Here is a 15,463-nt window from a genome sequence, read left to right on the forward strand (position 1 = left end):
GTTGAATCTGTGCCTAGGGGCAACTGCAGCAAATCTCAGCCTGGGTGTCTACAGATTTGGTAGGACACACGGGCTAGAGTCCGTCAATCATACCACACGATGCAGATGGTGCTACACATACAAATACTAAAGCACTGGAGAGTCGCAATCGAAACATCAAATCATTCCAAGGTATCATAAATGCTATGTGTACATGATTCGAAGATGTATAAAATCCAAGAAAGCCAAAACGCCAAATTTGCCGGATATCTGAACGCAATCTGAAATAAAGAAAACCGAAGAAATATCGGGAAAGAAATATCCAACAAGACCCGGAAGATTGTACATAATTCATTTTTCAAATGTGAGTCGTTCAGCTAGCGTAGCCCATCGATGCAGATGCACGAGGAACATATTTTCGCAATGCGCCACGGCCAGGGCTACACCCAGGAGACCCGATATCGATGGTGCTCAGCTCGCGACTGAGGGCATCCATACGGCCCATGTTGGGGTTTCCAGACATGACGGGGTAGCTGGGGCTTCCACCGGAGATTGGAACTTTGCTTGGAATTGGTGGGCCAGAGCCATATTCATATAGCGGAGAACGGGAGCTGGGGGTTGGCGACACAGAGCCTCGTGAAGAGCGTGGACGATCGACTGAAGTGGGTGTTGTGTAGGCTCGGCTTTGAGTATAGCTGTCTGGGCGTCCACGGGAATAGTCTGCGCGGGGCGGGGTTCGGACCACAGCCCCTGGGCTTGCATGATGGGTGGGTGTGTAATTTATCTGGCGATCCGCAGGATAAGTTGTCGTGTGAGGACTGAATCCCACCCGGGGAGGATTGGTGGGGCGGGCAGCGGGTGCATCGTTGCCTCGAGATGTTGGCCGAGACTGGTGCTTGAAGCGGATGATGACTTCTGGTTTGCGGTTCTTCCTCTCTGGCTCGGGGGCCCAGGTGTCGGTGGGTAGGTGGTCAGAGGGATCGATCTCACGGCCATCGTCTCCGATGATCGGCTGATCTAGATCGCGTTGGGGTACAGTTTTCCCGCGCACGACAGCATCTCTGGCTTGGGAAGGCGTGTCGTACATAGGCGAAGGATCCCGACTGGAAGGACGAGATGTGTGATGGTTCAAAGAAGAGTAGGAGTCAGGGGAGAAGGGAATTGAAGAGCCACCACGGCCATCCGAAGATGTGGGTCGTGGGCTGACTGACTTGCGAGTCACAGCACGCGTGTCAGGACTCACACCTCTGCTGGACACAGGCCTCTGGTCAATCGCAGGACGTGGAGATGTCCGCAGGGGGTAGACGGGAGCATCGTAGTGAGCAGATGCCGGGACAGGAACCGGTGCAGGAGGTTCGGAGAACATCATCTCATCCTCCCACTGGTTACTGGGTCTGCGAGCAGACCTCTCAAATGCAGCTCTTTCAGAGGAGTCTTCGGTCTCATATCCAGCGACCAGGCTAGCAGGCACTGCTGGTGAACCCCTCGACGAGGAGGCTTCCTGGTACCGACCTCGTGACGGTGTTGACATGTTTGATGGAATATGAGCAGCGGGAGATCGGGGTGCGGATCGAGGCGTGTAGGGGGCGTATGGTCTTGGAGAGGAGTGCGGTGTAGGCAACTGAGAATTTGCTCTCCGTGATCGATGTGCTGGTGGTGGGGGTGGTGGTCCATCATCGTCTTCATCTTCTACTCGTGGTTGCATACCGGCATACTCTGGATGCCAATCATGAGGACGAGCAGTAAGTTGAAGCGGGCGAACACTATGCTGACGATACCTCGGATCATCCATTGGGTCCTGTACAGCGTCGACCATGTAGTCTGAGGGAGGCAGTTCATGTGGTTGTGGGGCACCATACGAGATGGGATCTTGATTGTATCTGGGCTGCTCGGGTTGAGCGTATGGGTCTTGATGTCCGGAATGATACATCGCCTCTCGGGGATCCGGTTCATACGCTTGTTCACGAGCCAGGCGGTAGTCTCGGGAGGGTGGCTGATCATAGTCGGATTGACTCCGAGGTTGTAGTGGGCGCGGGTCATATGTGGGCTGAACTACTTCGTGGGCGGCATATTGCACTTCATGGGTATTCTGCCTGCGGATAGGAGCGGCCACAACGGAGTTATCCCGCTCGGGTGCGTAACTATCAGCTCCGTCAAATCCACCCCGAGAAGGTGGGGGGACGGGAGAAGGTGCACGATAGGCGGACGCATCATATACAGGTTCCGAATATCTTGCTGGGTGAACAATTGGTTCGGGGGCACTTGCAACGGAGTTCAGGTGCTCAGGAATGGCTGGGCGCGATGGGGCCGGGTGATGAAGAGGGGGAGGAGCCGAATGAGTTTGTTCAATTGCAGCTGGTCTCGCTGGTGGTGTAGCCCCGGCAGGGCCGCTGGGTAGTGGTCGTCGTTTGACATCTTTTAAGTTTCGGGGACCGGACAACCCTGTGGCACTTGGGGTAGTGGGGATCTTTCCTTGAACCCTGTCGGCGGCTTCTTGCCTGCGCTCAATTATAGCCTCATCTTGCTGTCGTGTGTCGTAATAAGTCATTTCGATGCGAATCTCTCCTGCGTATCTTCCACGGCATTGCAATGGGTGCCAGTGATCATTCTGGCTTCCACCGGCAATAATCAAGTTCTGGAGATCAACCCAGGTCTCGCCGATTAAGTCGTTTTTCTTATCCTCGTTGAAAACAGATACCTTCAACTTGTAGTAGTCGGGTGACTCGTGCACAGTGAAGCGAAGTTCAGAGTCCCTGGTCACACATTAGTTTTCACCCACTGGCGCATGTCATGGGAACCAGGCTTACCATCTCGGGGTCTGTCCTCCTCTCAAGTCGGTCTGTGTTTTGTTGGCTTCTTTGCCCAATCGTGCTGCCGCGTATGGGTTCTGCTTTCCCATCGTCTTGCGGTTGGGCAGGTTCTTGGCTCGGTCGATAATGGCGACCAGGGTTCCAATGACCGGGCCATCGACGGAGATATCAGCGAAGATGCCTGCCGCATGGTTGACCTTAGTGATTTTGGTCGACATGGTGTATTCTTAGCGCATATAGGTACAGGCAAGAAGAACCATTGGTAGTGTCTCAAGTTTAAGGAGAAGAAGAGGGGAAGAAAAAGAGGGAAAAAAGGTGATAAGAAGCTCCTGCCTGGAATGTCCGATGCGGTATTGGGGGTGGCTGGGGTGTATCAGATCTGGGACAATAATTGGCTGTGATTGGCTACAACCCCTGGCGGCGGTGTCCAGACTCGGGCGATTTACCGTACCAAAACACGTCTTACATCATGGATACCAAAGTAAACAGTGAGAGCCTCGCGACTTCAACCTTCAGAACGTGTTCCTTTTTTCATCTATGCGTATTACAGAGCTCCGTTGTATGGAGTACTCCATACGAGTATATTGCATGACACTACTGTCTAATTACTCGCCCAACCCCTGTCAGGCATTCGAACTAATGTGGAGCTTGATCGGATCCCCAGCCACCGGAGATTCTGAGGTTTTGCACATTCCGCACCTGGAACAAGGCGAAAGCTGCCGACAAGTGCAATGATTGGCGACTGGTCTAGACGAGATCGTCATCTCTCTTTATTCTTCTTCGTCAATCCGGTTTCACCTGCACTGAGGCTTCAATAAGCTGTCAAGCCGTCGCGGCTCCCCCCACTTTTAGGGTTATGAGCTGCACCGCGATGGATCGGCCCCCCGCTGGATTGCCATAGCGACCACTCCTGTGCCAGAGAACAACTGCACCTATATGCACCTTCATCTATGAAGGATCTCATACATTGGCAATATTATTGAGACTGTCTCGTTGTACTGTCTTCACCGTATATCCCCTACCGGAATCATCAGATTCATGAATGCTGCCTGTCTCACTGCATCTGTGGGTTCTGGGGCAATCTCACTGCGGCGGAGTATTTGTGACCCAAGGCTATTCTCATCGCTCTAATGTGGAAGCCTAAGAATACTCGTACGCTGTGGGTCAATTGACGGGGTGGTCCTTGCGATCAAGGCAATGGCCCAAGTATGGATCAAGTGCTCTGCACTCCGAGTTCCGTGCGGAGTAGAGTGCTTCGTGCTGGTTCTCCGATGCATTGCCGCTCCGAAGAACCAGCACACCCGCACATCCTTTGTCTTGACCATCTTTTCTCTGAAGTCTTTTCAGGGGTATCTTGCGGTGTCTTTGCTTATATTATGTTGAAACCTAATTCTGTATATTTCGAATCTGGCGAGCAAATTAGACCTTGATTCGCTGATCTCGGGCATTCTGTTCCGATGCTTTCTTTGTATGCTCCATATTAAACCTGGAATGGAAGCTGTCACCTGTCAACCATACCCAGGTGTATGAAGCGACATGCAAGAATGTTCATCAAAGATCTGCATGGTCCCGGGGAAGAGGGGGGTTGATTGAAGTTCAACTAGGCCCGGATTCGGGAGAAATTGTCTCCTTTCCCTAACGTTGGAACTGTAAACAATCTTTGATCTGGGGACTGATGAAAGCGAACATCTCAAAGCTAGCAAGAATGCATGCATGTATCATTCAGTCCGTGTAAAACCCATTCCCCAGCCATATACCGAGGTTGCTTTTGAGTCATATAAGGGCAATTTGAGGGCAGTTATTCCGCTGGTGAGGGCCACAATGGCTCAATCGGATCAAGCAGTCCACAGTTCACCCGGGGATGGGGGATTCTGGATTATTGCTTTGGGGGCCTGAGGCATTAAATTGTCTGCCTCAGGCCAGAACAGCTACCGCCACCATTCCCGATTGGGCGAGACGAACTTTTTTGATCGGCAGAAAAAAGATGGTCTTGAACTTCACGATAGCACTCCAGTCGGGCTAATATCACCACGCTGTTGCTCATCCCAATCGCCTACATAAGTGATATCCTCGACTCCGACCGAACATCGCCAATTCACTACAACCATGGCGGCGCCCGTCCTGCCTCTGCAGCAGGTTAAGCTTGCCTCGTTGCCTTCGACGCAATTAACGCCGGAGCAACAATACTGGCGAACCTTTAAAAACCCTCTCTTGATCCCCTCACCGGCCAATGGTCCCGTCAATCTCATCACTCAGCCCGCCGTCCCCTCCTCCGCCGCGGCCTTCCCATCCCTCACATCACCGCCCGATATCTTCACCGTTACAACAGGCGCACGAGTTCAGATCTACTCTATTCGCACACGAAAGCTCCTGCGAACAATTACCCGATTTGAGGATACTGTGCGCAGCACGGATGTTCGTCCCGACGGTCGCGTCTTGGTCGCAGGTGACGATACAGGTGCCGTGCAGGTTTTCGACGTCAAGTCGCGCGCCATTCTGAAGACATGGAAGGAACACAAGCAGCCCGTCTGGGTGAGCAAATTCTCACCCAGCGACCCTACGTCGCTCCTCACAGCCAGTGATGACCGCACCGTACGGACATGGGACCTAGCGTCGCAGAACAGTTCGCGCTCTTTCGTCGGTCACACCGATTACGTCCGTACTGGTGCTTACATGCCTGGTTCCATGGCTTCTTCCGGTCTGGTTGTCTCTGGCTCTTATGATCGCACCGTTCGTCTCTGGGATCCCCGCGTGGCGAACCGCGCTGCTATGACTTTCAAGATGGGTGCGCCGATCGAGAGCGTCCTGCCCATGCCTGCTGGAACCACGGTTCTGGCCTCTGCCGATAACAAGATCGCTGTGCTTGATATTGTTGCCGGAAAGCCTTTGCATATGATTCAGAGTCACCAGAAGACCGTCACCGCTCTCGCGCTGGCCTCAAATGGTGAGCGCCTGCTCTCTGGTGCGCTTGATGGACACATGAAGGTCTTCGAGACCACGGGTTGGAACCCTGTCTCTGGATCCAAGTACCCGTCACCTATTCTTTCTCTGCGTGCGATTACCTCCGGAACTGAACATGAAGATAAGCACATTGCCGTCGGTATGCAGTCTGGTTTGCTCTCCATCAAGACCCGTCTCTCCGGTCAACAGAAGATCAAGGAGAAGGAACGCCGGAAGGAAATGGCCGCCCTGCTCGAGGGCAAGTTGGAGGAGCATGACCGCGAAGTCGCCAAGAAGAACAAGACCCGCGGTTCGGGTTGGGATAAGCGTCTGCGCGGACGCGACTTCATTGGCGAAGGCGTCGAGATCGTTATTGAAGGCCAAGACGGCAAGAAGCGCAAGAGAGAGGCATCATGGGAGAACGACCTCCGCAAAGCTCGCTATGCCGTTGCTTTGGACCAAGTGCTCGCCTCCGGCGATAAGACCTCCACCCTCACATGTCTTGCAGCCCTCCGCCACCGCTCTGCCCTTCGCGCCTCCCTCAAGGACCGCGACGAAGTCACTCTCCAGCCCGTTCTCCAATGGGTGCACAGCCACATCCGTGAGCCGCGCCTGGTCGATCTCACCGTCGAGATCGCCATGAATCTCCTCGATATCTACTCCGGTAACCTTGGTCAATCTGCACAAATCGACAAGATGATCGAGCGTCTGCATGGCCGGGTCCGCAACGAAGTGGAGATGGCTCAGCAGGCATGGCAAACTAAGGGTATGCTTGACATGTTGAAAGCCTGATGTTGATCACAACTGGAGTTCGGGGTATCTGGGATTCGCACTCGGTGTACATGGCGGGCCATCAAATTTTCTTGTACAGGATTTGCATAGAATTAAAAGTACTATTACCAATTTACTGGCCGTAACATCATTTCATATCAGTTTATGTACATCATGCCTCCAATTTGGAGAATCCTTCGGCAGGAGGCTGTAGCCAGTTCCGCTCATCATATTCCCACCCATCAGCACCCTCGATCACATGGAAGGTATAAGCATACCGGCTGTTTGGACTGGTGTTCTTCTCACTCTTGTGCAACACGTTGCCGTGGATGAGCACCAGCGACCCTGCCTTGATATCGAGGATCTCCAAGTCTTCATCCGAAGGCTCGGAGCTCTTTTCCTCCTCCATTCCTTTAGGCAAAGAAGGGCCCTGGTTCTCAATAAACTCTGTACCCCCACCTTCCTTCCTCACGAACCGTCTGGCAATGTGTCCACCCTTCCTCCCCGTCTGCGAGCCCTTGTACATACCAAGGGTACCGTTCTTTGGTCCGGCATCTTGCAGCGCATACCACCATCCCACAGCCGAAGGAGGGTTCGTGTACAAGAACTCCGAATCGCGGTGCGAAGGCACAGCACCACCGATAGAAGGTTGCTTGCAGATAACCATGCTCTGCAAAACCCTAGGATCGACGAATCCTAGAGACCGCGCTACAGCAGCATTGCGCTCATTCAACGAGACAGCCTTAAAGGGAGGTGACAGGGTGTGCAGCGAGTGACCGATCTTATTCACAGCGCGATTCTTGGGCTTCATAAGCGCAGCGCGGCCCGTTAGAGGATCAGGCTCAGAGCTGAACGCATCAGGCTCGAAGAAAAAGCGCACTTTGTCACCGGATGTCAGGAAGTAGTCATCTCCCACATGGTCTGCTGTGTCTTCCTCCGTTGTAAACTGAGTGAGAGGGTGTGATTCTAGAGGGAATTCGTCGAGAAGTTTGTTTGTTTCGGTGAGGAGTGAAGAGAGCTCGGGTTGACTCAGGTAGTCGGGCAGAACGAGGTACCCGTTCTCCTTGAAGGAGGCGATTTGGGCTTCGGTAAGTCCGGACATGGTTGAAGAGCTGATTGACAGTCCGTTGGAGCTGGGAAGTTGGGTGTTTGCGAAAAGCGGGGAGAGCTGATAAGCGATTTTGATACGCCCACCATTGGCTTATCGGCGCGCACTTGGCGCCGAGGAACTATGGACGATGCCTCGAACAACGAGTCTCATTGCTCTTCCATATTTTGTACCTGTGGTTGTCTCTAGACTCGACTGTGCCCCTCTCTAGACCCCTCGGCGGCACCGATGGGTCGTCGCCTCTGCCATAGAAGGCCGTTGCCGCTGAAGGCAATGCGGCAAGAGGCAAGTAGGGCTTGCCACAAGGATGGGGAAGATGTATATAAACATGCTGGATGAGAGTGGTATGAAAATCTAGAGACAATTCAGCATCAAGCAACGAATATTTCAAGGAAAACAATCCTCAAAACATAACTTTTCAAGGAGAAACACACCAAAAGAAAGCCACCCCAAGTGGACCAGATATACCTCTTCATCTCGCATATCCCACCGAGCGCCACCGTTCATCACGATGTCCGACTCCTTCACAAGTTCCTCGTACTACTACAGTTCCACAGCCAACGGCAGCGACGGCAGGAGCACAACTGGACACCGATACTCAACAACCTCACATACCCAAGGGGACGGCACGACCATCGTACGAACCGCCCAGCAAGAGCTCGGCGAACCAGCAGTCGTTGAAGAGCGACGCTACGACCACACAGGCCAAGAACAACTCGCCCTTCCCGAGCCCAGCACATCAGCAGGGGGAATTCGGCAAATCACCGATCTAGAGAGCGATCTTGACGCCGATGATTCCGCTCCCGCGTCGTCTCTCTTGGCTGGCGCTGGGGGTCCGGCGGCTCAACTCCTGGATGGGGATGGGGAAGACGATTCGTTTGATCATGTTTCTGCGCCGCTGGGGTCTAGGGTTTATGACCCTATGACGCGATCATATGTTGAACAGAATGACTATGATGTCGGTGGAATTACCAGACATAGTCATGAGGCGAGGAATGTTGGTGGGCGTCAGTTGAGAAAGCATGTGGATTTTGATTCTGATGGCTTGTCTTCTACGGCAAGGGAGCAGCGGGTCTATGAGGACCCTAGTACTGGAAGTCGTCTGCGGAGGCAGTCGGAGTTTGATGTCTCCGATGTGCTTTAGTGGAAAGGTAAGTATTTCTTAAGTTATATTTATTGTAAATATAGATGGTAAGTACTACTTGAGCTTTGTTGTGTGCATAGAAAATGTATATAAAAAGGAAATAAACATCCAAATGGGTGCATGATATCAACAATGCATGGTACGAGACTTCCGTCTAGTCATCCAGGCGTAGACGTCCCTCCGACCGGCGGCTGCGTCCCTTTTCCCACCACTCCGGAATCTCATAGGACCAGTGGCAAAGCATACCAGCAATGAAGCCAATTGCGTCATTCTTGAATCCGACCAGGAGCCCCACAGTCACCATCATGACAGTCCATCGGCGATTGCGTTCTTCATCTGTGAGCACAGGACCAAGATGCTGCTGTGCATTGGCCAAAAGACCAGCGCCGGCCTGGTTGAGATCCCGCGCGCCCGTGGTGTTGAGACTCTCGCCAACAGTCAACAGTTCCACACCAGCAGCGATAACCATAACTCCAAGGAAGGCAGCAGGGAAGCGGCGCAGAAGATCGACCAGCGTCTCTCCAAACAGCAGTCCAATGATCAATTTCAACACCCCGAGGAAGATCACACTTGACCCCGAGCGAGCGCCGAAGCGGTACTGTGCCGCCAGACCTCCTGAGCCATGGCAGACGGGCATCGCGCCAAACCAGCAACCGAGCAAGTTCATACCTGCGACACTCAAGCCGACCTGGGTGATAGACAAGCTGTGTACATTAGGAAGCAAATCGTTCGCCAAATGCACAACTGCAACGATTGAGTTCAGCGTCGTCAGAGGAATCTGACCAATACCAGCATCAATAGCACCGATCTTCCATTCACTGGGCAGCGGAATCACCACATATGGATGCCAAACCGCAAAACCAGGCATATGCCCCGCCAAGGCCGTCCGAATCACAGCAAAGACCAGCCCCAGTACCAAGACGACCAGCGCATACGGTACACGACGATAGACATTGCTAATCAAAAGCGCCGCAAAAGCGACGATTCCCCAGATGCGATTATCGGCCCAAGAGGGGCTAGTCCAGCCGAGCGGGTGAAGCACGCTACTACAAGCAGCGATAATCAAAGACAGCCCCGCTCCAACTTGAATTCCCTTGACAACCGGAATGGGAATGGTATTAGATAACCAGCGCAGGATACCCGTCAAGCTGAAGACAAGGATACAGGCACCGACGAAGATCCCCGCAGCGGCGATCGTGCCGTTGGAAAATGTACGCGCGATAGCGACTGCGGCGATCGCCTTCATGGGCTGGACCGGTAGTGGTATTCCAAAGAACACGCCAGTTAGGATGTTGAAGATACCGGAGAAAATAAGGGTGCTGGTAAGGGAAACGGTGCCGTTGATAGCTAGCGCGATGGCGATAGGGAGAAAGGTGCCCAGATCGCCGAGCGAGCCTGAGATCTCGGCGACATAGTGGCGTCTGAAGGTGCGTAGATTATAAGCGTTGATTTCCCGCAGTGATTGGATCGCCATGTTGACGACTGCACACGTAGAGAAGTGAAGATGATGTTCGGGGAGCGGAGCTCGTTTTGTGTCAACCGGAGCCCGCCGATCAGCCCCGCAGCCACTGATGTCGTGAGTTAATAACAGCAAGTGCAAGCAGGTTTCAACACGGTGAAATTTCGGCTCACGATGTTTTTTATTCGATCGTGAAGCTTGTCCTGCTGGATAGGACGGGTGGAGATGCTAGTGACATTTTCTTGCATCATCTCGTGTTCGGTCCGAGGGTTTCATTGGGCGAAGGGGTAGAGCTGTCAGATTAGTCGACTTGGCATTTTGGATCAGATGACTCGATATTTGTTTGAAGCTTGGAAGCTAGAGGGCATGGGTGAACAGGTTTGTATGATGGAGATGGAACTGGAACCGATGCTTGGCGGTTCCAATGATTTCGCATGAAAATAGAGTGATGTTGTCAGCTCTATGAAGTCAGTCTCTCTCTCTAACCACGAGGTTAGCATTTTCCCGGTACTTTGTCTATAGTCTGTAGAGAATACTTGCAGCTTCCGTGGATGTAGATAAACTTTGAGTTGTAAACAAACATGCAGCAAAGTCTAAGGTTGCTTAGAAGTTGGGAAGTTGTCTATCTGGTCTGTGACATCATCAATGCGGCCATCTTTTGTATGTCGTTTTTTTTTAGCTATGCCGATCACTTTTGTTTTTCGAATATCTACAGCCACAAGTTTGTCGATGATTGTCACATAGCAAGAATACTGGCAAGTCATAAAACAGGCCAGTAAACAGTCTCATCAAAAAGATATTTTTAGCTCTTAGAGATGCACCCAGGTGGCTGACAGGGATCTCAATGCATGAGATCTGTTCGTTACGCCGCAACCAGGGGCCTCGGTGCCCCTCCTCTCACACGAACGCCCAGGTGGTAGCGTCCAAGGTCGATTAACTGCACACCTGGACATTTCTTTGTTTTCCCTGGGGCCTAAGGAGCATATTGTTAACATCTACTCCGTGTCCAGGACTTACGTTGACGGCTTCGAGCAAAACGGCTTTTCCTGGCCGCCATACACCTACTTGTGATCCAGCTGACTGCTCGCATATCGGAAATTTCGTGGGAATTTCAATGTCGGCCGGCTATCTGACATCCCTGGTATGTTCTCACAGCAAGGAAGCACGGAGTAGGCCTTGAGGCGAAGTAGATTTCATAGTTTCCAAGGTCACTAGAAGATTCTCACAACCTCGTCTTCTACCATGTAGTGCCTTTGGGGCTTCCAAGAATGTTGTAGCACTCATTATCAACTGCACTGCCTCCGGGCTAATGCAACATGGTACCTCTCCCATTCGGGGCACGCTGTACATACACCAGTTGTACAGACCTCTTGGTTCAAAATGTATGCCAAGAGAGACACAGCCCGTAAATGTTGCAAATACCACAGTAGCAGCAGTCTATTGCTCGGGCCGCTCCGCGATCGCTTTGCGCCTTAGCACATAAGAAGCTTGGGCTGCCTGATTCTGTTTCTGGTTCGACCTCATGAATCCGAAGCTTGTTCAAGATGACACCGGATGAACTCCACAGAGAGCAGGTAGATGACCCGCAGAATAATTATCTCCTACCTCCTTCAGCTTCGCATCAGAATGATTTTCATCCAAGTGAGGAGCGGGTGGGAGACTATGAGCGGGTGCGACAGAGCCCTTCCCTTGAGCCGCATCCCGAGTCCGCACCGGAGTCTACCACTGACCTCGACACGACTGATGAAGAATCCCTGCAAAAAGATCGAAATCCCCTGTCCCTTTGGAGATTGTTTTCGAAAGTATTCATTTGGGAGATCTTGGCGATCACGCTATCTACCGGGCTTTTGCTCTCGATAGTTGTGATCGGGGCTAAATTCAACAAGCAGCCCCAACCGAGCTGGCGATATATGTCTTTGAATTCTATGATATCCTGGTTGAGCACTCTTTCCAAGGCGTGCGTCTTGTTTGCTATTAGTGAGGGGCTGGGTCAGTTGAAATGGGTCTGGTTTGCGCAAAGGAAGCGAGCAATGTCCGACATTCGTGCCTTCGATGCAGCCAGCCGAGGGATATATGGCAGTGCAGAGTTGATTTGGAGCATGAGAGCCAGGTATTCTAGTACAACCACTATTTTCTATGCTGACGAGATGCTTATTATCGAACGCACCAGACATTTTGCGGTCGCGGGCAGCCTGGCGGTCATATTAGCGATCGCATTTGATCCTTTCAACCAAAACCTAATTCACAATTATCCCAAACTCGTCGATGATAGCACGCAGACAGCAACTGTGTCAATTAGCTCTGACTATGATGCATTAGGGCCAGCGACAGGTGCCTGTATGTGATGTTGCGCAAGTCCTTTACAAAAGAAGAGAATCTCTAATATGGCCATGGCAGTGAACCTCATTGATTCCAACATCAAGGCCAATGTTTACAACTCGATCTTCAACACTGACTCATCCAAGCCGTGGTCTATACCTCGATTTGGTTGTAGCTCTGGAAACTGCACATGGGACCCGCTGGTCACCCTAGCAATGAGCTCGAGCTGCACAAGCATATCAGATAAACTGCAGACCACGTGCATGGAGGTTGAGGGTGAGTTGAAATGCTCAAGTTACCTTGCCGGAGAAGACGCTGCAATGGATGGGAGTGTTGCGATCAACTTCACCATGGGCTCAATTATCGGGACACCAGTAGCATTGGGATCAACCGAGAGCTTTGTGTACCCCAGTAGACCGATTGCGCCAATGCAGATGGTCGCACTCGATTTTGGTAAAGCAAATCGATGGGGTGCATTCGAGTGCGCGTTTTTACCGGTTGTTCGCAGCTTTCGTCCGAGTGTGACTGAGGGTGTATATCGAGAGGAGACATTGGGTGTCTGGAAAGAGGGCGACTATGACGGAAAAGACATATTGAGTGGATCATACATCTTGAAGCCTCCTTGGGGACCCGAAATGGGCATGGAACGCAACACAACTTTCGGAATCAGACAAACGACCCTAATCACAATGATGAGTTTCCTTCGCATGTTCTTCTCTGGTCGGATGGAGATCAACAATTTTGGGCAGTCATACAAACCGAACGCAAAATCTACGTTTGCCAGTGAAGATTTGATGCAGGCGGTCGCTTCTCCGATATCAAACATTACCGGCTGCACAGTCGAGGGGCCGGGGAAACTTCAATGTGCAGTAGAGAATGCCGCGGAAGCAATGTCCAAGTCGTTCCGAGACCATGCGTTATCCGCACAGCAGGGCACGACTGTTTTCGGCAAGGCAATGACCAGCAAAACATACATTGTCATACATTGGCAGTGGATCGCGCTCCCGGTTGTGGTCTGGTTGCTTGGAGTTTTCACTCTGGTGGGTGTCATATGGAAGACCCGGAAAACCATTGCTCCGACATGGAAGAATGATGTGATGCCATTGTTGACCGTATATGAACATGGCCAAAATCAAATCAGTGGGATGACAGAAGAGTTATACAAAGAGAAAGTGGAATTGTTTGATGACGAAGGCAGAATCAAGCTTGGAAATCAGCACAAGAGTATGGAGTCGAGCATTATACATTGAATTCCATGGTTCTGCAAATATATTCTGTACTTCTACTGATATAAAGATATAAAAATTGGAATCTCCGGGGCTCCAGTCCAGTAAAATGCACTACCACGCCCAGGGTGAAACTTGTCGCTGAAAACCTTGGAAACGTCCAACCTTGGAAGTTCACATAAACTCATTGAGAGTTTGATCAAGGGGTGCCCGTCTCCCGAAGTCATGAATTTCAATTCCGCGTAAGTATTTCGTCATTTCAACCCCATGTATGCATGGATCTTGCTTCGGGTCCCGCGTTTCCGTTCTCCGGTACAATTTACAAAAACCCTGGGAAATAAGACAAAGAGCGAACCCCCTGCAACCATGGAAATAATGGCCAATAGTTCGCGCGATGATTGTCTACTGTAGTGGACTGGAGACCTAAAATCCACAAAAGCCGGAAGCGCTATTTGTGGAGGGTCGGCACTAGATAGGCTATCGATGTGCACTTGACTCCGTAGAAGTCGGTCGGATACCCAGTCATAAGCCGCTTACTCCTCAGCGATAGGTAATGAGGGGTTTATCGTTGAGCGTTGAAGGCCCATCTCGTTCAGCCCAACACATGCTGAGGCTTAGAACAAGTCACCACGATGAGCGAATCAAAGCACAACCATGACTCGCCATTCTTCCAAGATCAGGCGTCCAGCAGATTTTGGTTTACGGAGCACGGATCTGAAAGATATGGAAGGCCTCGCCCTGGCGCCCTATCACGGTGCGCCCTACCCGTTTTTGAAGTAAAATGCACGCTCAATATGCACAGAAAACGGAGTACTCCGTATGAAGTACAGAGTGCCAGCATAATATTCTTGGCTGTTCAATGATTGGAAAAAAGTTGTCTCAATGAGTGAGCACTGTTTGTTGATATTCCTCATCTACTCCGTACACCCTGTGCTCATATGAAATGTGAATCTTGTTTTTCCTTACTCCGTACATGGTAGTCGCTTGATGCATGCGAGACAAAGAATGTGAGGCTAGAGAAGCCAATTGGGCAAGTCTAGGTTCTGCCCTGCTGTTTACCAAGATCGCTCCCAGGATGAGCAAATAGCTTGACAATACCATAACTCATTTTTCGAGCGAAAAGTCGGTCCAATTGGCCTTTTGATGTGGTCAGGAGTAAGATCGGAAAAGGGGCTCGGTGTCAACATCTTTTGACTACAGAAATGGCCAGGTGGTACCTTGGTGAATAGGGGTCATTTAAATCGGTCTAGTCATTATCTGGGGGATGGTGATTTATGCGCAGAATTGATCCCACGTGTAATTACCTCAAAGTGGGGAGAACTTAATGTGCAATGAGGTGATTTGTCTCGCCGCGCCAGGGATATCCTTGCTAATATTGGAATGCGAGAGAAAGAGAAGATCGCATCACGGTCACATTAAAGAAAATGATTCGGAAAACGGAGGTATATTATTTTCCCATGGAAACCGCTTTTTCACCTTGGCAGTCAAGTGAGGAGATTGGGTATAGTATTTATAGGATGCAAAACAGAGATATGAGTGCATTATGTGTGTAAGGAGCGCACATGCCGTACAGGGTCATTACGGAGTATTGTCGTCAGCCTGCAGCCTCCCGAGGTCCCGCTAGTGATCTGATACAAGGCCACTATTGGCAAGCCCCGATTGTTTGAGATCCACGGACAGGGGTGATGATCTGAGTCAGACAGCTGG

General features: G+C 51.3%; 6 protein-coding genes across 6 annotated transcripts; 3 read left to right on the top strand and 3 right to left on the bottom strand.

Annotated features, from left to right (window-relative positions):
- Positions 1 to 352: 352 nt before the first annotated feature.
- Positions 353 to 3,007, bottom strand: N7506_004371 (uncharacterized protein; the record flags this gene model as incomplete). Its single annotated transcript, XM_056953665.1, has 2 exons — positions 353 to 2,732; positions 2,787 to 3,007. 2 exons carry the CDS (start codon positions 3,005 to 3,007, stop codon positions 353 to 355), a joined length of 2,601 nt encoding a protein of 866 aa, XP_056812554.1.
- A 1,888-nt stretch (positions 3,008 to 4,895) lies between these two features.
- Positions 4,896 to 6,521, top strand: N7506_004372 (snoRNA-binding rRNA-processing protein UTP15; the record flags this gene model as incomplete). The annotated part of the gene is made up of 1 exon (XM_056953666.1): positions 4,896 to 6,521. One exon carries the CDS (start codon positions 4,896 to 4,898, stop codon positions 6,519 to 6,521), a length of 1,626 nt encoding a protein of 541 aa, XP_056812555.1.
- A 151-nt stretch (positions 6,522 to 6,672) lies between these two features.
- On the bottom strand, positions 6,673 to 7,602 carry N7506_004373 (phytanoyl-CoA dioxygenase family protein; the record flags this gene model as incomplete). The annotated part of the gene is made up of 1 exon (XM_056953667.1): positions 6,673 to 7,602. The coding sequence occupies one exon, from the start codon at positions 7,600 to 7,602 to the stop codon at positions 6,673 to 6,675; it is 930 nt and encodes a 309-aa protein (XP_056812556.1).
- A 517-nt stretch (positions 7,603 to 8,119) lies between these two features.
- N7506_004374 (uncharacterized protein) lies at positions 8,120 to 8,752 on the top strand (the record flags this gene model as incomplete). Its single annotated transcript, XM_056953668.1, has 1 exon — positions 8,120 to 8,752. The coding sequence occupies one exon, from the start codon at positions 8,120 to 8,122 to the stop codon at positions 8,750 to 8,752; it is 633 nt and encodes a 210-aa protein (XP_056812557.1).
- A 154-nt stretch (positions 8,753 to 8,906) lies between these two features.
- Positions 8,907 to 10,226, bottom strand: N7506_004375 (putative sulfate/molybdate transporter; the record flags this gene model as incomplete). The annotated part of the gene is made up of 1 exon (XM_056953669.1): positions 8,907 to 10,226. The coding sequence occupies one exon, from the start codon at positions 10,224 to 10,226 to the stop codon at positions 8,907 to 8,909; it is 1,320 nt and encodes a 439-aa protein (XP_056812558.1).
- A 1,529-nt stretch (positions 10,227 to 11,755) lies between these two features.
- Positions 11,756 to 13,780, top strand: N7506_004376 (DUF3176 domain-containing protein; the record flags this gene model as incomplete). Its single annotated transcript, XM_056953670.1, has 2 exons — positions 11,756 to 12,548; positions 12,609 to 13,780. The coding sequence occupies 2 exons, from the start codon at positions 11,756 to 11,758 to the stop codon at positions 13,778 to 13,780; spliced, it is 1,965 nt and encodes a 654-aa protein (XP_056812559.1).
- Positions 13,781 to 15,463: the final 1,683 nt, after the last annotated feature.

Source organism: Penicillium brevicompactum (assembly GCF_028827555.1).
Source record: "Penicillium brevicompactum strain IBT 35665 chromosome Unknown utg000003l_segment0_segment0, whole genome shotgun sequence".
NCBI lineage: Eukaryota > Fungi > Ascomycota > Eurotiomycetes > Eurotiales > Aspergillaceae > Penicillium > Penicillium brevicompactum.